General features: G+C 41.6%; 3 protein-coding genes across 4 annotated transcripts in view; 2 read left to right on the forward strand and 1 right to left on the reverse strand.

Annotated features, from left to right (window-relative positions):
* The window catches only part of LOC139557519 (phosphoprotein associated with glycosphingolipid-enriched microdomains 1-like), an 18,792-nt gene extending 16,680 nt beyond the window's left edge, over positions 1-2,112 (reverse strand). The window contains exon 1 of the mRNA XM_071372467.1: positions 1,715-2,112. The gene's annotated coding sequence lies outside the window, so the exon portion shown is untranslated. The remainder of the gene's footprint in view (positions 1-1,714) is intronic.
* A 1,348-nt stretch (positions 2,113-3,460) lies between these two features.
* On the forward strand, positions 3,461-11,131 carry nkain5 (sodium/potassium transporting ATPase interacting 5). The gene is made up of 6 exons (XM_071372489.1): positions 3,461-3,736; positions 4,715-4,852; positions 6,138-6,218; positions 6,386-6,583; positions 7,621-7,678; positions 8,793-11,131. Exons 1-6 carry the CDS (start codon positions 3,683-3,685, stop codon positions 8,801-8,803), a joined length of 540 nt encoding a protein of 179 aa, XP_071228590.1. The 5' UTR covers positions 3,461-3,682; the 3' UTR covers positions 8,804-11,131.
* Positions 11,132-12,293: 1,162 nt separating this feature from the next.
* On the forward strand, positions 12,294-19,400 carry LOC139557517 (YTH domain-containing family protein 1-like). Of its 2 annotated transcripts, none has more exons than XM_071372464.1 (6): positions 12,294-12,665; positions 13,149-13,173; positions 15,397-15,491; positions 15,834-17,453; positions 17,712-17,756; positions 17,925-19,400. In XM_071372464.1, exons 1-6 carry the CDS (start codon positions 12,639-12,641, stop codon positions 17,952-17,954), a joined length of 1,842 nt encoding a protein of 613 aa, XP_071228565.1. In that variant the 5' UTR covers positions 12,294-12,638; the 3' UTR covers positions 17,955-19,400. The 2 variants fall into 2 exon arrangements, with proteins under 2 accessions (XP_071228565.1, XP_071228566.1); XM_071372465.1 differs by having other exon boundaries at positions 15,412-15,491.
* Positions 19,401-21,190: the final 1,790 nt, after the last annotated feature.

Consider the following 21,190-nt stretch of genomic DNA (forward strand, 5'->3'; position numbering starts at 1 on the left):
ACACACACACACACACACACACACACACACACACACACACACACACACACACACACTCATATGCCAACAGATTTCATTGTCTCTATTCTCTCTGTCCTGAACTGTCCCTGGCCACAGCAAGCATAGCAGCTCATCTGCTTCAATTCTGATCAATCAATTGGGAGAGAGCAGACCCACCTTATATCTGAGTCATTCCAGTCACACACACACACACACACACACACACACACACACACACACACACACACCACAGAGCACAATTTCCCACAATTCAAAACCCATGGGTCTGTGTGTGTGTGCATGTGTGAGAGAAAGAAAGAGATGTATGATCCTGTGATGATGTGAAAGAGGTCAAATGCTTGCTTGCAATAACGATGAACCATTTTAGCCCTGAGTGAGGGAGAATATTGTCTGTGAGAGCATTCTCAGTTGCATGTTTTCATCCATGCATATGTGTGAGTATTGGGTGCCATAAAGACTTCATAGGCTACAGGAAGCTGCTTATATACTGGCCCTGTGGTTCTTCTCCACCTCCATGTCTCTGAACTCCAACTGAGATTCATTTGTAATAATAAGCTGACCTTATACAGCTGACAAAAGCAAATCCCAAACCACATTTCTCCTTTGATACATTTTATCCTGTAGCAGGCTCAAACATATGTATTCTCCACAAGTAAGCAACACACGTAGGCTACACGCGCGTGCGTATAGAGAGGAGGGTGTTAAACGCTTCCTAACCATCAGTCCAGTAGTCTGCTATGTGCCCGTATAATGATTCGCGCCCTTGCCTGCACCAACCACAACACTCTCATAGGCTGGGTTTTAACATCGAGAACCCCGACAGCTCAAACTGCGGTGGTTCCGGAGACAACAGGTTAGAGCCCAAACACCGAGCAGGCATGGCACACCATGACACTGGCCATGACAGAGGTGACGGTGTGAACAGATAGATCACGCAAGGCGAATTTGGCAGTGCCAAGGCATTTGTCAAAGAATGCCATCCCCCAAAAGGTTAAAATCGATGCAGTGGTGTGTGTGTGGTTTCATTCACAGTCTGACTAAACTTGGTGATCTCTATTCGTTTACCCCTTAGTCTATGGTTCTCTCCATAATTAAAGCATTTAAAAAACATGTCAAGATCAAAGTGAAAATGAGCGCACAACGCCGGTGTTGCTTGCGTCCCTGAGGTCAACAGCTTGCAACTCACACGACAAAGACAGACCCCCATTACCCCTTTTTGAAGGAGGGGAGGGGGCAGAAGACAGTAATTGTATCGGTCTAATGTTAATTATCTTTCATGATTCACAGAGGCTTCTTGAATGCTAAGCATACGATATCAACGTAGGCTACACATAAACGTGTACATATTGCTCGCATCCAGGTCCTCTGATAAATCGGTTAATTAGACGTCGAATCACAACAGCCAAGCAGTGCAGCGACATTGTGGCTGTTGCACACGTGTCTGCTGTACTGTATGTATGACCACTAGAAATTATGGTTACGGAGCCTGTGAACAACACAAAGGAAAAAATCGCGCAATGCTATATAATAAGCTGACCAATCAATGATCAAATGGCAAAATGTGAAAAGGCTAATCAAATGTATGTCAGCAAAAACATCTAGAATCTAATGATGTATATATATGATAATTTCTCACAGGCTGACAGACATGCTTAAGGCAGAGCATTGTGCCAGGAGCTAATATCATACTCACTCAGCTCAGCGATTCGGGATGCGCGACGGCGCGCAGCATCCACCTTGGTCGGTTCCTTCAAATTCTGCTTCCACTCGGACCATCCACTCCCCACTAGCATAATCAATTAAAGGCGATAACCGGAGTTTCTTGTGTGTGAGAAAACATGAGCATAATGCATCATTGCGTTTGGCATTTTTTGACACCTCCGTCCACCCCCTGTGAATGCGAACCGTTTCCAAAGGGAAAAGCAAAGCAAGCAGACAGATTAACTATTTTCCACTGTATCACCTGTGTTGTATCGAACTGTCAGATTTTCCTCCACAGTTTCTCAAACCCCCTCCATCTATCTCTCTAGACTCTATTCCTCGCTCAGCTCAATGGTAGAACCATGTGACGGAGATAATTTGAGAACCCCAATTATTAGTCTTTTGTTTCCATCTAGCGCCATCACTCGGAAGGACCGGGAAGCGAATGAATGCAATGGAGACTGGAATAATATTTAATATCTAAGTCATCATACAGATGTGGACGCCAGTGCTGAAATAGATGACCATGTGTAAACCAGCTGCGGAAAAAGTACCCAATTGTCATACTTGAGTAAAAGTAAAGATACCTTAATAAAAAATGACTCAAGTAAAAGTGAAAGTTACCCAGTAAAATAATACTTGAGTAAAAGTCTAAAAGTATTTGGTTTTGAATATACTTAAGTATCAAAAGGAAAAGTACGAATAATTACAAATTCCTTATATTAAGCAAACCAGACGGCTAAATGTTCTTGTTTTTAAAATGTATGGATAGCCAGGGGCACACTCCAACATATTTTTCAAACAAAGCATTTGTGTTTAGTGAATCCGCCAGATCAGAGGCATTAGGGATGACCAGGGATGTTCTCTTGATAAGTGTGTGAATTGGACCATTTTCTGTCCCCCTAAGCATTTAAAATGTAACGAGTACTTTTGAGTGTAAGAGTATGGAGTAAAAATTACATTATTTTCTTTAGGAATGTAGTAGAGTAAAAGTAAAACTTTTCAAAAATATAAATAGTAAAGTAAAGTACAGATACCCCAAAAAACGACTTAAGTACTACTTTAAAGTATTTTTACTTCAGTACTTTACACCACTGGTGTAGACTACTAATAAATGTGTAATACTAATGTGGTGAGTGGTATTGATTTGTAATCACCAAGGATGGCTAAAAAAAGGTTGGTTGGTCAGGCTAATGTGGTATACATCACTGGATTAAAACGAATAGGCCTATTATTCCGGAGCCTATTTTACTGTGTCACAGGTCACTAGAAGCTGGAGCATAAAATAAAAGCCATATGAAAAAGTGTGCCCTCATCACTGATTCCAACCCGGCCTATTGAGTGCAGCTGTCCTTCAGCATCAACCAAACACACGCACAATGACGTGCGCAGGTTTCCTGTGCTCGGGTTTCCCTGTTTGGTTTATAGACTACATGAGTTTGACTTCCATTTCTAGTAGGCGTCTACTTCCACGGTCCACAATGTGGGAACCAGTGGGTTCCTCTAGGCCTACGGAATGTTTGTAAGTGACCACAGATGAGGGTTGCGTGAAAGTTAACAATTTGGGGGGTAAGAATGGACCAATATATGTTTGTCCTGTATTTGAGAAAATATCACGGAGACCATTTTGTCTGGGTCTACTCAACGTGTATTGTCCCTTACACCAGCACCACCACATGCTGGCGTTTTACACTAGTAGTCCAAGCGTTCTTAGCGCCACACCTACCGAAGCATTGGAGTAGGGCTATTACTATGCCCCCTACCCTCCCCCTCGTTGTAACACAGACCTTACGTGTTTTTCATCTCGGCCAGTTTAATTCCACCTCCGCAAACCACAACACGTCCCCGCACCAGAGAGCTTGTTTGGATATAGGACTATTCAATTTGCCCCTCTGAATTTATTAAAAGTCATATTGCGGTTTCGATTCGCGTATTTGAAACCTGTTTACGCAGAGAGATAATGGGGTGCTGTTCAGGACGATGTATGCTGATCTTCTTCTGCACTCTCCAATTGGTGAGATCATTCTTCTGTGATGATGCTATCTACTGTATACATACTTTCAAAACACACCTGCTACCATTGCCTTGCTTTACTTCTTCTCTTGAATGATTACTGCCACTTCCGCTGGCTGATGTTGTTGAAATTGAAAACTGATATTGTTCATATTTTCAGAATGAGGAAAGGAAGTAGGCAAATTTTACAATTTTAGATATAAACATTTGTACATTATAGCTAGTTCCCACGACTCACGAACCCCAAGTCAAAGAGTCTTAACATTTCCATATCCAACTAAATTGAATAAAAATATGTTGTAGTAAAATGATGTAGCCTAATAGTTGGACACATAGCCTATATTTGTGTTCTGAGAAAAACATATGTAAGTTCTATTAATATAATATAAATATTATGGGTCAATCAAACATCAGTTAATATACATTTTTATCTAGCTAAGATTTTTGTATTCATGCTAATTTATTGTGTGTTTTAGAGTACAACATTTTCATGTTTATCTTGCTAGTATGAGTTGCCGATGGGGAAAGGGAGCCAACCCCCACTCTGTCTGAACCTCAGACTTTGTCCCTGCTCTTTCTTCCCACCCTGCCCCCCTTTTGAGTGATGGAGAAGGGCGACCTCAGAGGACAGAACTCATATCCCTGCTCTTCCCCTCTCCATGCAACATGCTTTGTCCCCCGTGGCTCAGTTACCTTGACAACCCAGAGAGAGCAGTCAGCATAGGGGGAAAAATATGTGCAGTGGATGCTTTATAGGGTATATAGGAGGGAAATGTCCATTTAACAAGTCGCAACACCATCATCCATCTCTCATTGATTCAGAACCAACTGTAGATTAGTATCTCTGAAGAGTCTGGACCCAGTGAGTGGTTGACTTGATAAGATGCTTTATCATGCATAATACTGTAATAGAGTTTCTTAACCCCCCCCCCCCCCCATCTCTTTCTCCCCCTCCTGCTCTCTCCCTTTGACACACCAGATGACAGCATTGGAGAGGCAGGCTTTTGACTTCCTTGGGTACCAGTGGGCTCCCATCATGGTCAACTTCCTGCACATAATTATGGTTATCCTCGGCCTCTTTGGCACCATTCAGTACAGACCACGCTATGTTGTTCTAGTAAGTCACATCTAGGCCACACTACTTTTGTGTTAATCTGCCCCCACCTTGTAATCAACATGGATAATTCAATGAAATGTGTCAATTCTTCATAGAGAATGGAACTGTGTTGAAGGCAAAGCCATTTGTATAACTATTGTGGAATAGCTTTGGCCACTGTTTCAATTCTGTCTTGTATAGTGATTTGCCGCCATATAAATAGATACACATTACAGTGCATTCGGAAAGTATTCAGTCCTTTTGACTTTTTCCACATTTTGTTACCTTACAGGCTTATTCTAAAATGGATTAAATATTTTTTTCAATCAATCTACACACAATACTCCATAATGAAAAAGTAAAAACCCTTTACAATTTTTTGTTGAACCACACTCATGCGTTGTCTTGGCTGTGTGCTTAGTGTCGTTGTCCTGTTGGAAGGTGAACCTTCACCCCAGTCTGAGTTCCTGAGCGCTCTGGAGCAGGTTTTCATCAAGGATCTCTCTGCACTTTGCTCCTTTCATCTTTCCCTCGATCCTGACTAATCTCTCAGTCCCTGCCACTGAAAAACATCCCCACAGCATGATGCTGTCACCACCATGCTTCACCGTAGGAATGGTGCCAGATTTCCTCCAGACGTGGTGCATGGCATTCAGGCCAAAGAGTTCAATCTTGCTTTCATCAGACCAGAGAATCATGTTTCTCATGGTCGGATAGGTGCATTTTGTCAAACTCAAAGCGGGCTGTCAGGTGCCTTTTGCTGAGGAGTGGCTTCCGTCTGGCCACTCTACCATAAAGGCCTGATTGGTGGAATGCTGCAGAGATGGTTTTCCTTCTGGAAGGTTCTCCCATCTCCACAGAGGAACTCTGTGCCTCGAAACAATCCTGTCTCGGAGCTCTACGGACAATTCCTTTGACCTCATGGCTTGGTTTTTGCTGTGGCATGCACTGTCAACTGTGGGACCTTATATAGACAGGTGTGTGCCTTTTCAAATCATGTCCAATCAATTGAAATTTCCACAGGTGGACTCCAATCAAGTTGTAGAAACATCTCAAGGATTGTCAATGGCAACAGGGTGCACCTGAGCTCAATTTCGAGTCTCATAGCAAAGGGTCTGGTTACTTAAGTAAATAAGGTATTTCTGTTTCTAAAAACCTGTGTAGATTGATGAGGACATTTTTTTAAAATCAATTTTAGAATAAGGCTGTAACGTAACAAAATGTGGAAAAAGTCAAGGGGTCTGAATACTTTCCGAATGTACTGTATGTGTCTAAAATGCTCATCAAATATATGTTCATCCCTCAGTACCTGCTGTGGACATTACTATGGGTGGCATGGAATGTCTTTGTGAGCTGTCTCTACTTGGACCTGGGAGGCCTTTCCAAGGTATTGGTCACTAATATTCAGACCCACTATCAACTAGCCTAATATTTTTGCCACACCTTGAATTGTGTGTTCTTTTGGCATTGAATCAATCAGTCTCTTTTTTGCCAAAAACAATTATATACCATAAACATGTTATCATGAACAACCCATATGCTGTGTCACTACAGGAGAGCGACCTGCTTTCTCTGGGTGTATCCTCACACCGTTCATGGTGGAAAGACAACAGTCCAGGCTGTGATGACAGGGACCTTCCTGCCACTAGATGGCAGAGTCTGGAGAGCCCAGAACTAATCTCTGCTCTGGGATGCTGGCTGGAATATCAATACATAGAGGTCCTACACTGCATCGTACAAATCCTAATCTCTGTGAGTTCTCTCTCTCAGGAGAGATGAAAAAACCTGTAACATTATAAAATGTTAAACATTTCTCACCAGAATTCAACTGTCAACACTCCCCAGAGTTCACCCAGAATATGTATTTTGTAACACTCTCACTGAAAGACCCAAATGGATCCACAATGACATTCTATTCATTCACAATTCTGACAGATTCCAGTGTAACTACATCTAAATCGCATTGAGAACAGACCACAGATGTAGAGAGCAAAGGTAAGGCAAGAGGAAGAGAGGAAGCAGAGTAGGGCTGGAAGGAAGGTGAGGAAGAAAAAGAGAGGCCATCAGCATGTCAGTGGGAGTTCCGTGGCAGGTGCTTGAAGGAGCTGAAAAGCTGATGATGAGAAGAGGCTGTCATTTCCAGTCTCTCTCTCTTTCTCTCTCTCTTTGCGTTTCCCCTAGGTTCTTAGGCAGAATGACGCCTCAGCACTGCAGTGTAATCTCTGGCCCTAGAGCTCTTTCTCTAAACCAACCAATTGGACGTTGCGCTCCGAGCAGAGCAGTCAAATGGCCCTCAACCAGAGGCTCCTCTGCTAAACAAAGACCCTCTCCCCAGCCAGATAAAATCCCCTCATCCTATGGCACTCTACCACGCATTTAAACCGCTAACTGTAAATGTTCAATCTTCTTCTAATCTGGTCCTTCCCCATATCCCTCACTCTAGACATCCCCTTGGGTTGCCCTACCTGTCTGGGTGTAAGTGTAGTGACTGCCATGATGTCGGGGTATCAGTGAGCTAAGGTGAGGACATATGGTGTGGGTCCTTGAGAGGCCATAGAGGCAAGTTTTAGAGTATTTTGACGCACCTCTTTATGCCTACATTATGATGAGAAGAGGCTGTCATTTCGAGAGCCAGGTTCCCAGAGCTGCTGCCTTGCTGTCTCTGTCTGTCCACCTCCCCACCCATTTCTCTCCCTCTCCCTCTCAGAAATAAATTCAGAACGTATCTATGCTGTGTTCTTCATTGTAATGTAATGTTGAACTTGTGGTCTCTGTGTTTGTGCCTACAGTTCTTGGGATTTGCCTACGCCTGCTATGTGGTCAGCATCTTCACAGAGGAGGACAGCTGTATGTGAATTTTCAAAGTGCATTTTACACGTGGTCACAACAAACAAGAAAACACACAAACTAGAACAGATACTAAAGCATTAAGTCACAGGCACATAAATGTAATACTGGCAATGCCTCTTTTTTTCCTTCCCCCCCACTTTTTAGTTATTGTAATAATTTATACCCTTTTAATTATGAGTTGGTTCAAACTGTCTAGAGGTTAAAAGAGAAGATTCCATAGAAAAAGTACATTGATCAAGTTAGTGTTGCATCATTATATATTTATTCATATAATTCTGTTAAAAAAAATATATTTTTCAGTTAATTTCATTGGTGGGGTTAATTTAACCAATAAAGCCCGAGGGGGTGGGATATATGGCCAATATACCACGGCTAAGGGCTGTTCTTAAGCACGACGCAACGTGGAGTGCCTGGATACAGCCCTTAGCCGTGGTCTATTGGCAAAATACCACAAACCCCTGAGGTGCCTTATTGCTATTATAAACTGGTTACCAACATAATTAGAGCAGTACAACAACATTTTTGTTATACCTGTGGTATACCATGGCTTTCAGCCAATCAGCATTCAGGGCTCGAACCACCCAGTCGGTCTGATATACCATGGCTTTCAGCCAATCAGCATTCAGGGCTCGAACCACCCAGTTTATAATATCCATCTAAACCATCGCAGTTGTACTTACAGTGTTCAGAATTGGGCTGTATGTACCATTACTTTCTCAGGGGGAACAAAATCATACATATTCGGCACACACAGTGTCGTTCCAGACCATACAAACGTACGTGTGTGTCTGTGGGCGTGCGTTGGCACATATTTGATATTGTAGTACACTCTTAGAAAAAAGGGTTCCAAAAGGGTTCTTCATCTGTCCCCATAGGAGAACCCTTTAGGGTTCCAGATAGAACCCTCTGTGGAATGGGTTCTACATTTTACCCGAAAAGGGTTCTACCTGGAACCAAAAGGGTTACTCAAAGGGTTGTCCTATGGGGACAACCGAATAACCTTTTTACCGTAGGTACTAGGTAGCACCTTCTTTTCTAAGTGTATTCAATATGTTTCTGTGTGAGACTGTGCAGTTACCTTATTATCTCGCCATCATGTTTTGTTTTACAGACTATAAGTAAAGGTTGCAAGTGGGTTGAAAATGACTGACAGGCAAGGAGGGCAGAAGAGGTACAAGAGAGTGGAATACATCCAGTCAGTGAAACAGAAGACATTCCCACAATGCTCACAAAATATAATTCCTCTGCCTACCAGCACTCTTAATGCATACTAGAGTAAACCAGCATGAGTTCTCTGTTTAATGCAATGATGGTCAATACTAGCTTAATCCCAGATCTGCAAAGGTGGAAAGAGTACCGAAATATTTATATACTTACTTGAGTAAGTAGAAGCACTGTTAGTTTAATGACATTTTATTCAAGTAGATGTCAAATTACTGGTGTAAATAAACTACTCAAGTAAAAGTAAAAAAGTAGCTAATTTAAAATAAAATAAAAGTAAGTAAAAATAAAGAAGTGACTTTTCAAATAAAAACATTGACTTGATACTTAGCTAATTTCGCTAAGGTTACCTAAAAGTTGTTACACATGATCTTTTCCATGAATTACATTTAAAAAGAAAGAGAGGAAATTAATGTTCAGTGCAAGGAACTAGGAACTAAGTTCAGTGCAACAAGGCACATCTGCATGTAAAAAAAACTAAGGATTTGTCAAAATAATACTATTAATATTAGAAAATAAAGCAAACATTCAAAGTGTATTTATGATTTTAAAAAGCAATACAAAATAAAGTGCCTAAACAATAAAGTTGACAGACTTCAATATACTTCAGACTCCAGAAATAAACATGTCTAATCCTACACCCATTCATCCCCCCTTCGTTACTTGTTACTTGTCCATGGGACCGGGTGACATTCACACACACTCACTCCCCCTCTTTCCACTCACTCACCTCACTCACCTACTCACTCACTTCACTCACCTACTCGCTCACTCACTCACTCACTCACCTACTCAAGTAGAAGTACTGTTTCTTATATAACATTTTACTCAAGTAGAAGTAAAATTACTGACTTTGAAAAAATACCAAAAAAAGTACAAGTACTTGGAAAAGCTACTCAATTATAGTAATGAGAGTAGTTGTAATTAGTTACTTTACACCTCTGCAGATCTGTTTGTGTTTTTGCCTGCTCCATTGTCATTGTCAAGTTGTTTGGCATTACTATTCCTAGTTGGCAAGAGAGCAGAAACAGACTGGCACCCAGGCTAGGTCAAAACAGGTACACTCAAAACACTACTGATACTTCTGACATAACATGTATCAGTGTACAGGAAATAGTATTTGTTGTATTATGACATAATGGCACTCTGTAAAAATAAGCATTTATGCAAACAGTTGAATATGGACTGAATCATATAATTGTGTGTCCTACATTGATGTTAATGAGAGATTTGCACGAAAATTACAGTCACGTGCAATTTATCAAAGTTATGTCTACAGATTTCAATTTAGGATTTGGACCTACACTACCGTTCAAAAGTTTGGGGTCACTTAGAAATGTCCTTTTTTTTAAAAGAAAAGCCATTTTTGCGTCCATTAAAATAACATCAAATTGATCAGAAGTACAGTGTAGACATTGTTAATGTTGTAAATGACTATTGTAGCTGGAAACGGCTGTTTTTTTAATGGAATATCTACATAGGCGTACAGAGGCCCATTATCAGCAACCATCACTCCTGTGTTCCAATGGCACGTTGTGTTAGCTAATTAAAGTTTATAGTTTTAAAAGGCTAATTGATCATTAGAAAACCCTTTTGCAATTAGATATTCCATTAAAAATCTGCCATTTCCAGCTACAATAGCCATTTACAACATTAACAAAATCCACACTGTATTTCTGATAAATGTGATGTTATTTTAATGGACAAAAACAATGACATTTCTAAGTGACCCCAAACTTTTGAACGGTAGTGTATGTGAAGGCGTCTGTCTGTGTGTCCGTCTGTGTGTGTCTCTCTCTCTCTGTGTGTGTGTGTGTCTCTCTCTCTGTGTGTGTGTGTGTGTGTGTGTGTGTGTGTGTGTGTGTGTGTGTGTGTGTGTGTGTGTGTGTGTGTGTGTGTGTGTGTGTGTGTGTGTGTGTGTGTGTGTGTGTGTGTGTGTGTGTGTGTGTGTGTACAGTACAGTACAGTACAGTAGTTCATACATGAGAATGTACTGATTCCAGACACCAGAGGAAAATAAAGACATTTAGTAAATAATCTTCAATATTGTGATAGAAATAAGTTAACGTCAGTGGTTCATGTAAAAATCAAAAATCTTAAAGATATAATCAGGAAACATCTCCTAGGCCTACCTCTGAATTTCTTGTGAATGTAGATGTCACTGCTGGAAAAAAGCTCTGAATGTATCTTTAAGTGGATTTTGTTGAAATAAACAGCACTTATCTTTTAGCTAATGTGTGCAATGTGTTTTGTTAGTGTCATATTACTAATTTACTTTCCTTACTACTGATAAAAATCATATTTTTTTAATATTTTACAAGATAGGTCAGTTTAGAACAAATTCTTATTCTCACTGACGGCCTAGGAACAGTGGGTTAACTGCCTTGTTCAGGGGCAGAACGACAGATTTTTACCTTGCCAGCTCAGGGATTCGATCTTGCAAACTTTCGGTTTGGCTACCTGCCGCTAACCACTAGGCTACCAACCCAATGTTAATCATTGAGTTGGTCAGTGAGTATCACTCAATATTATTCAATATTTGCTCAAATCTTTTCAACTCAGAGTCCAGTCCATCAAATCAGAATATGATATAAGTATTGCAGGGCTGTAGTGTACTCAGAGCCTATGATACAGTATCTCTATTAAGCACTTATAACAAAGTGTTTGTCGGTCAATTAGAGAAACACAACAGAATAATTGCATAATTTTAAAAGTGTGAAAGGAAACAACTCACTAAATTGCTTCACTGCACTGTTTCACACTTTGTCTCATAGTACTTAAATAAAGGTTAAACACAAAAATATATTTTTTAACCAGGAAAAGCCCATTGAGACCCAGAGTCTCTTTTTCAAGGGAGACCTGGCCAAGAAGGCAGCAACAATCAATACATTACATAATTAAAACATACAACAATACAATACAACATGATTCTGCCTAAAAGAAGCATTTACAATCCTCTGTAACAGTCTTCTATCAACGTTTTAAATTCATTCAATGGCACTAACATATCTAGATGAAGCCTGGATTGTAGACTATCCCATGCCTTTGGTGCACACGTAAGCCTACTCAAGTGACTTGCAGTCGTCAAGATAATATCGTAATGTATATCTAAATTGCAATAGAGTTATTTCTCTAGCACGTTTTTATTTGATAATCAAAGCTTTACCTTGAATATAGTAGATTGAGCCCCAAATAATTCTGCCCGTTTCTGGACGTTCCCCATCACTCTTCCGTTCGATTGGTTAGCGCGCTGGCTCGTCATCGCGGCAGAAGGTTAAAATCACAGTCGATATTGAAACGCGACTACCGCGGTGCTCCCATTGAAGATGAATTACTTCCGACGTTTGGTCTTTGACGCACCGCGCCTGTTGTGCCGCTGACGTCAATCCCCTTCATTTAGACCCCGGATGAACCTGCCAGTGGGGGAAGTGAATAGGGCCATCAAAGCACAGTAAATGAAATTTGGTGGAGGGGGGGAAGCTCAAATAAACTCTTAACAGTGGACCCTTCGGAACAGCTCCAAATTGGATTTAAGTAAACGCATGGGGACTGGCAGAATTGAACAGTGGAGCTAGCTTGCTACTGACTGTAACGTAGTATCTAGAATTTAAAAAACGTGCTTTTAGCAAGCTAGCTAACGTTAGTCTACTGGGATCCGAAGAAAACGTAGTTTTTGAGAGAACAGACGTCTAATTGAAAGGCTTCTACACAAATCCAGTGGCTTGCTTCATGAATTATGTCTGCAACAAGTATTGACCCTCAGGTAGGCAGGCTGTATTTGCCGGGAATATATCCATTCAGCGTCAAGAAGGCCTTTAAATTTGATAAAAGGGGTTATGCGTCCAATCCATCCCTGTTTCCATTGCTGAGAGATGCGATGCTACCAACTAGCTAGCTAACGTTTACTCAAATGGAGTAATGGTTAGGTAGTTAGCATTTAGCAATGTGGTTTGCTAAAAGTCTGCATTTCCGATTGTTAGGAAAACTTTAATCTGTTGCAAAAGTGGTTAACCAGCGCTAGCAAGTCGTTTTCAGAATTAACGACGCCCAATATTATGATAACTAACCCCTTTCATATGTGCTAACGCTATGTCAAAGATTGAGCCTTATATCTGTAGTTAGCTAGCCAGCTAATGTAGCTAAGCGAACTTCTAATTTTCAGTGCGCGTGTATTTTTGGGTAGAAAGTAGAATGCTAAAATGTTTTTTTTATTTTTTACATTTAAACCAATTACACGGGACTGAAGAATTCAAAAGGACAAGACGCTAAAGGTAAGAGCACTGTAGCTAACGTTATAGTAGCTTTGCTAGACGATGACTGCTCAGCCGGTGGCGGGTCGCGAGCACAGACATGAGTTGCCAACAATGCACCTGCGGTGTAAATACAATGCTGGCTCTTGCAATACAGTAACATTGGTCAAAGATGAAGTCAAGTCGTGTTAGGGCAGGGGTTCCCAAACCTTTTTGGCCTGCTACCCTATTTTGATATAAATACAAAAAATCACGACCCCACCATGTAAAAAGGTGATGAAATCAACGGACCATGTTTACCTTTTTAATTGGGGCTATGACAGTCTTACAAATCAGTCTGACAGTGCATTTTACAGTATTTTAATTTGAAAGAAGTATGGTTTTAAGTGACTGAAATGCATCAAACATATTGGGAAATTCAGAAGATCATCAGGCAGTTTTATTATCATCTGTGTAGGAAAGATCATAATTTATGTTCTCTTATTTATTCCCTCAATCCACACACAATACCCCATAATGACAAAGCAAAACCAGTATTTTAGGCATTTTTGCAACAAAAACCCTGGAATTATTAAATTTACGTAAGTATTCACACCCTTTACTCAATACTTTGTTGAAGCACCTTTGGCAGCGATTACATCCTCATGTCGTCTTGGGTATGACGCTACAAGCTTGTCACACCTGTATTTGGGGAGTTTCTCCCATTCTTCTCTGCAGATCCTCTCAAGCTCTGTCAGGTTTGATGGGGAGTGTTGCTGGTTCAAGTCTGGGCTTAGGCTGGGCCACTCATGGACATTCAGAGACTTGTCCCAAAGTCACTCCTGTTTTGTCTTGGCTGTGTGCTTAGTGTCGTTGTCCTTGTGGAAGGTAAACCTTCGCCCCAGTCTGAGGTCCTGAGTGGTCTGGAGCAGGTTTTCATCAAGGATCTCTATGTACTTTTCCCCGTCAATCTTACGCTCGATCCGTACTAGTCTCCCAGTCCCCCCCGCAAAAAAATATCCCACCCAGCATGATACAGCCATCACCATGCTTCACTGTAGGGATGGTGGCAGGTTTCCTCCACATGTGACGCTTGGCATTCAGGCCAACGAGTTCAATCTTGATTTCATCAGACCAGAGAATTTGTTTCTCATGGTCTGGGAGTTTTTAGTTGCCTTTTCTGGCCACTCTACCATAAAGGCCTAATTGGTGGAGTGCTGCAGAGATGGTTGTCCTTCTGGAAGGTTCTACCATCTCCACAGAGGAACTCTGGAGCTCTGTCAGAGTGACCATCGGGTTCTTGGTCACCTCCCTGACCAATACCCTTCTCGCCCGATGGGTCAGTTTGGCCGGGCGGCCAGCTGTAGAAAGAGTCTTGGTGGTTCCAAACTTCCATTTAAGAATGGAAGAGGCCACTGTGTTCTTGGTCTGCAGAATTTTTTGGGGTACCTTTCCCCAGATCTGTGCCTCGACACAATCCTGTCTCGGAACTCTACAGACAATTCCTTCGACCATATGGCTTGGTTTTTGCTCTGACATGCACTGTCAACTGTGGGACCTTACATAGACAGGTGTGTGTCTTTCCAAATCATGTCCAATCAATTGAATTTACCACGGGTGAACTCCAATCAAGTTGTAGAAATATCTCAAGGATGATCAATGGAAAAAGGATGCACCTGAGCTTAATATAGTGTCTCATAGCAAAGGTCTGAATACTTATGTAAAAAAGATATTTCTGTTTTTTTATGTATATATTGCGAACATTTCTAAAAACCGGTTTTCGCTTTGTCATTATGGGGGTATTGTGTAGATTGAGGGGGGGAAATGATTTAATCAATTTTAGAATAAGCCTGTAACATAACAAAATGTGGAAAAAGTCAAGGGGTCTTAATACTTTCTGAATGCACTGCAGCTGCTACCGGAGGTTTACTGAAGTAACCCCGGTTATATGACCCAAGTATAATTTTCTCTCGCAAATAGTCTAGCTAACGGTCAACACACCAGATTCTTTGACATGATTTCAGTGATGCCTTGTTATTGAAGTGTTACAGTACTACAGAACAACATTGCTAACATCAGATTTCTATGGTCTTCTCGGGCAGGCATACAATAATCATGTCTTGTTTTTTGGTGAATTAAGGAGGGAGACTTGTGTGTTTGTCTGTATTGTTAAGTACGCATTTCACTGTTAGTCTGCACCTGTTGTTTAAGAAGCATGTGACAAATACAATTTGATTTGACAGTGATAAATAACCCTACTATCAGTCTTTCCGGTTTCAGTGCAAAATGGCTCACTCCACCAGAAGGAAACTGTCCATGATAATGACTTTGAGCCCTATCTCACTGGCCAATCCAATCAGGTGAGTGACTTTTGAAATAATGGTGTGTATCTTTGTCATGATAGAATATTTTTCAACTTGGCTGCAGGGGAGGACCACAAATCAATACTGTCTCACAGGAGGATGGATGTTTTCTTGGCTACCTTGTTAGCAGATATTATTACTCCATTGACATCATTACAGATGATGTGTGATGTCTAAGTACTGCACGCATACCCTTTTAAGTCTTAAAATCAGGGTTGTTGGGGTATAAGCTAACGGTCATTGGAGTATTGGTGGTGGTAGGTCATGTTGTTGACATTTAGTTTAATGTGTCAGGATTTAAAAAACAAATTGTACTTACACTCCTTTTCTGTTTTCTAGAACAACAGCTACCAATCCATGACTGACCCTTACTTGTCCAGCTACTATGCCCCCTCCATTGGATTTCCCTACCCTCTTAGCGAGGCCCCTTGGTCCACCGGTGGCGACCCCCCTATCCCTTACCTGACTCCCTATGCGCCCCTCAGCAATGGAGACCACCACTTCATGCATGACACTGTTTTTGGCCAGCCTGGGGGGCTTGGCAGCAGCATCTACCCGCATAGGTTTAACTTTTTCCCTGAGAACCCGGCCTTCTCCGCCTGGGGTACCAGTGGGTCTCAAGGCCAGCAGACTCAGAGTTCAGCCTATGGGGGCAGCTACAGCTACCCTCCCAGCTCCCTGGGGGGCACACTAGTCCCTGATGGCCAAACAGGGTTCCACAGTGACACTCTGAGCAAGGCACCAGGTATGAACAGCCTTGAACAAGGGATGCTGGGGCTGAAGATGGGTGGGGATGTGTCTGGCAGTGGCTCAGGTGTGAAGAGCGTGAGTTCTGTGATCGGCGGTAGTGGTGCTGTAGCTCAGGCTGTTACAGGCAACGGTGGAACACCAATTGGCATGCCCCCTCCTAAGCCCACGTCCTGGGCCGCTATTGCCAGCAAACCAGCCAAGCCACAGCTGCTGAAGGCCAAGGCCAAGCCAGGCATGCCCATGGGGGGAGCTCTGCCACCACCGCCCATCAAACACAACATGGACATTGGGACATGGGATAACAAGGGGCCTATAAGCAAAGTGGCCCCTCCGCTGCCCCCCCACCACCAACATCAGCAGCTCCACTCTCATAGCCATGCCCACCTTCCCCACGGGCTCCCCCCTCCCCCTCAGCAGTCCATTCAATCTGCCCAGTCCCTTGTGCAGCAGATGACCATGGGCCCGCCCCCTCCACAGTCATACCAGAACCACAACTTAGGCCCGCCCCCTCAGACCCGCTGGGTTGCCCCGCGCAACCGTAATCCGGGCTACGGCGGGGGCAGCATGGACAGCAGCGGTTCCTCTAGTGGCGGGGGTGTTGGGAATGGAGGGGGTGTTCCTCCAGGTTCTGGCTCAGGTCTAGAGAACCACCCTGTACTGGAGAACCTGAGGGCTGCCCACAGCTACAACCCTAAGGAGTTTGACTGGAACCTGAAGAACGGCCGCGTGTTCATCATCAAGAGCTACTCTGAGGACGACATCCACCGCTCCATAAAGTACTCCATCTGGTGCAGCACAGAGCACGGCAACAAGCGTCTGGACTCAGCCTTTCGTGCCATCAGTGCCAAAGGCCCTGTCTATCTGCTGTTCAGTGTTAATGGCAGTGGGCACTTCTGTGGCGTGGCAGAGATGCTCTCGCCCGTGGATTATGGCACCAGTGCTGGCGTCTGGGCGCAGGACAAGTGGAAAGGCAAGTTTGATGTGGACTGGCTGTTTGTGAAGGACGTGCCCAATAGCCAGCTGAGGCACATCAGGCTGGAGAACAACGACAACAAGCCGGTGACCAACTCTAGGGACACTCAGGAGGTCCCTCTGGAGAAGGCCAAGCAAGTGCTGAAGATCATTGTGGGCTTCAAACACACCACCTCCATCTTTGATGACTTCTCCCACTATGAGAAGAGACAGGAGGAAGAGGAGGTTGTCAGAAAGGTAATCAATCATTAGTCTCCTGTTGATCGCAAAGATCCTGAACTGATCATTAATTAAGGATGGGTTTCGTCAATGTTTGTAATGGTCCATAAACCAGAACAAACATCTCCTTTACATAGGGATGCAAACCTGAGTTTGTATTTCTTATTTTGTCCTATCACAGCGAAATGTCTACTGTTTTGTATTTGTTTGCTGCCATTTTATTGCGTTTTGTGCAGGAGGTGTAACCATAACGAAATTCCTCTTCTCTTTCAACAGACCTATGAGCCAATTCCAATACAGCGAGGGTCCCGACTTGATCAGGTAAAGAAACTTTTCTAAAATGTAACTTCTATTTGGCTTCTGGCCATCGACATTCTACACTATGTCTCTAAGGAAATAATATACCATGGTTGTGGGGTGGAAGATTATTAATTTATTAACAGTTTTCTAATGATAACCATTTTGTTTTTCTTCCCCTCCCCAACCAAGGAACACCAAAACCGAAGTAAACCACAATAGAAGACTACTCCTTATAGCTTGATCAACGGTTGTACTTGGATGGACATATTGAAATTTAGATCATAAAAAAACAAGAGGACATAAAGAAATTTCTAACTTAAATTTCTTTTTCTATTTAATTTTGATGACTTTGGCCCACATCAAACTTTGAGCCACCTTGCTCCTGGTCTGGTTCCCAGTCTACAAGTTGTGCGCACAGATCAAATTGCTTCATCATTTTTAGTGTTCTTTATTTTGTATTTTAACCCTGGTCTCCTATTTGTTATACCCCCACACGCACATCCTTAATTATGATTAACAATTATCTGCACGTCTTTAAAAAACATGCTGCTGATATTCAGTGACTGTTCAACTTGTGGTGTGAGTGTTGGAGAAACTTTAAGTGCTTGTATTGCTTGTTCTGATTTAGGAAGAGTGAACGTGACAACAGAATCTTGACAAATGTTTGATAACTACATGGAACAGTTTTATTTTGCATAATCAGAAGAAGTGTTCTGTTTTGCCCTTGTCCATCTGAGGGTGGTTTGTGGATGGTAGAAGATTGTCTATCCAAAAAGCTTCTGCAACTGATTGATATTATGGATAAAGTGAAAGTTTAAAAATGTATCACTTGGCTTAGTGGAGCCTTAACATTTCTTACTGACAACACTGTCAATTAAATGATATTTGCTCTACTGTACCTCAAGTGTATCAGCAAAAAGATTCAAAGGAAAGATGTCTAGAACATCCCCTCTCAAGGGAGGTCTCTCTCTTTGTTTTTGATGGGGTGGAAATGCAAACATACTCAGTTCAGGTTCTTAGCCGGACAATACGATTGTCTTTTCCCTTATTTTAAATCATGTCTTTCCTTTATCATATCTGTTGCATTTCTCTGTTCCCTGTCATTCCAACAATGGGGGTCCCTGTTTAAGTCATTTTGGGGACAAAATGTAGCATGTACTGCTTTTAAATTCAAGATTGGCCTGTCATTTTGTTTCTGCGCCTTGTCATTTCCATACAGAATTAAAATGTTGATATTTTTCTCTCTATAACCCTTCCACTTCATCCTCAGAAATGTTAAGCTTTAATGTACTGGCAAAGCTAATTGAGAACGCCTGAAATGTGTATCCTTATAATTAATGTTACTGATTTAATGTCAAGTGTATGAAAACCCAGAGAATGGTCTTCATGGTATCTGTGTGATTTCCTTAATTTTTTGGGGGCTTGCTGTACTGTGTATGTCCGTATGCAAGTGTGAAAGACTGAGAGGGAGTGTGATTGAGGGAGTCAGATTTATATAATGGTATTGGAAGTGATTCATGATAATATATGAACATTTTAAGAAAATAAACGTAGAAAACAAATGTTTAAGTCACTCCTGAATTAAATATGCATTGTATCAAAGGTCACTATCACATTCTTAGATTTGATCATGGTCATTATTAAAGGTATACTATCTGTTGTAAATGTTTTTGGTTTGTTCCATTGTGAGTGAAAGGTATCACGTCTGCATCTAAGTATGTTTCCCTTTGTAACCCTGTTTCCCTTTGGGGGGAAACCCATTCTTATTCTTTTAGATAAGAGAGAGTGGTGCCTAAAGTATACTGGATGTTGACATACGGTTGAAGTCAAAAGTTTACATACACCTTAGCCAAAAACATTTAAACTTAGTTTTTCACAGTTTCTGACATTAAATCCTTGTAAAAATTCCCTGTCTTGGGTAAGTTAGGATCACCACTTTATTTTAAGAAAGTGAAATGTCAGAATAATAGAGAGAATGATTTATTTCAGCTTTTATTTCTTTCATCACATTCCCAGTGGGTCAGAAGTTTACATACACTCAATTAGTATTTGGTAGCGTTGCCTTTAAATTGTTAAACTTGGGTCAAACGTTTTGGGTAGCCTACCACAAGCTTCCCACAATAAGTTGGGTGAATTTTGTCCCATTCCTCCTGAAAGAGCTGGTGTAACTGAGTCAGGTTTGTAGGCCTCCTTGCTCGCACATACTTCTTCAGTTCTCCCCACAAATTTTCTATAGGATTGAGGTCAGGGCTTTGTGATAGCCACTCCAATACCTTGACTTTGTTGTCATTAAGCCATTTTGCCACTTTGGAAGTATGCTTGGGGTCATTGTCCATTTGGAAGACCCATTTGCGACCAAGCTTGAACTTCCTGACTGATGTCTTGAGATGTTGCTTCAATATATCCACATAATTTCCCCCCCTCATGATGCCATCTATTTTGTGAAGTGCACCAGTCCCTCCTGCAGCAAAGCACCCCCACAAAATTTCTCCCAAGGATGAACCAGACTTGTGGAGGTCTACAATGTTTTTCTGAGGTCTAGGTTGCCAGGTCGCAGTTGTAAATGAGAACTTGTTCTCAACTAGCCTACCTGGTTAAATAAAGGTGAAATTAAATAAATAAAAGGTTGATTTATTTTGATTTTCACATGATGTCATGCAAAGAGGCACTGAGTTTGAAGGTAGGCCTTGAAATACATCCACAGGTACAACTCCAATTGACTCAAATTATGTAAATTAGCCTATCAAAGGCTTCTAAAGCCATGACATTTTCTGGAATTTTCCTAGCTGTTAAAGGCACAGTCAACTTAGTGTATGTAAACTTCTGACCCACTGGAATTGTGATACAGTGAATTATAAGTGAAATTATCTGTAAACAATTGTTGGAAAAATTACTTGTGTCATGCACAAAGTAGATGTCCTAACCGACTTGCCAAAACTATAGTTTGTTAACAAGAAATTTGTGGGGTGGTTGAAAAACGAGTTTTAATGACTCCAACCTAAGTATATGTAAACTCCCGACTTCAACTGTATCACACCTGGGTCAAAAACATTTCTCTGCTGAAACCAATGGCATAGTCCAAACCCCAAAACGTCTTTATTATTTAACAAACAGAACTGTACATAATTCACAGCACATCAAACCAAGGCTATCTGTTTACTTAAAATAGGGAGGTCAAATTTGACCTTACCTTTACCTATTTGTCCAGTGTTTCATCCCAAGAGCTCATAGTTGCAGTAGGCTAGGTTTCTCACCACTGTAGGCTAACTACGTTGATATTTGTTATTGCCTAAAAATACAATTACTTTAATGATTTGGATCGACGTTAAGGTGATTCCTCTCTTGGCATTCACCGCGTGCCTTAATTGTATTGTTATTAAATCAAGGTCTGCCGTGAACACGAAAAGCGGTAATCCAAATTTTCCCTATAAATGTACCTAGATTACAGATTAATT

This window comes from Salvelinus alpinus, chromosome 28 (genome assembly GCF_045679555.1).
Source record: "Salvelinus alpinus chromosome 28, SLU_Salpinus.1, whole genome shotgun sequence".
NCBI classification, from domain to species: Eukaryota; Metazoa; Chordata; class Actinopteri; order Salmoniformes; family Salmonidae; genus Salvelinus; species Salvelinus alpinus.

Coding starts and splice junctions, on each gene's coding strand:
- nkain5 (XM_071372489.1), top strand. CDS start 3,683: ATGGGGTGCTGTTCAGGACGATGTATGCTGATCTTCTTCTGCACTCTC. Junction 3,737..4,714: donor TCTTCTGCACTCTCCAATTG/GTGAGATCATTC, acceptor TTGACACACCAG/ATGACAGCATTGGAGAGGCA. Junction 6,584..7,620: donor TCGTACAAATCCTAATCTCT/GTGAGTTCTCTC, acceptor TTGTGCCTACAG/TTCTTGGGATTTGCCTACGC.
- LOC139557517 (XM_071372464.1), top strand. CDS start 12,639: ATGTCTGCAACAAGTATTGACCCTCAG. Junction 15,492..15,833: donor TCACTGGCCAATCCAATCAG/GTGAGTGACTTT, acceptor TCTGTTTTCTAG/AACAACAGCTACCAATCCAT. Junction 17,454..17,711: donor AAGAGGAGGTTGTCAGAAAG/GTAATCAATCAT, acceptor CTCTTTCAACAG/ACCTATGAGCCAATTCCAAT.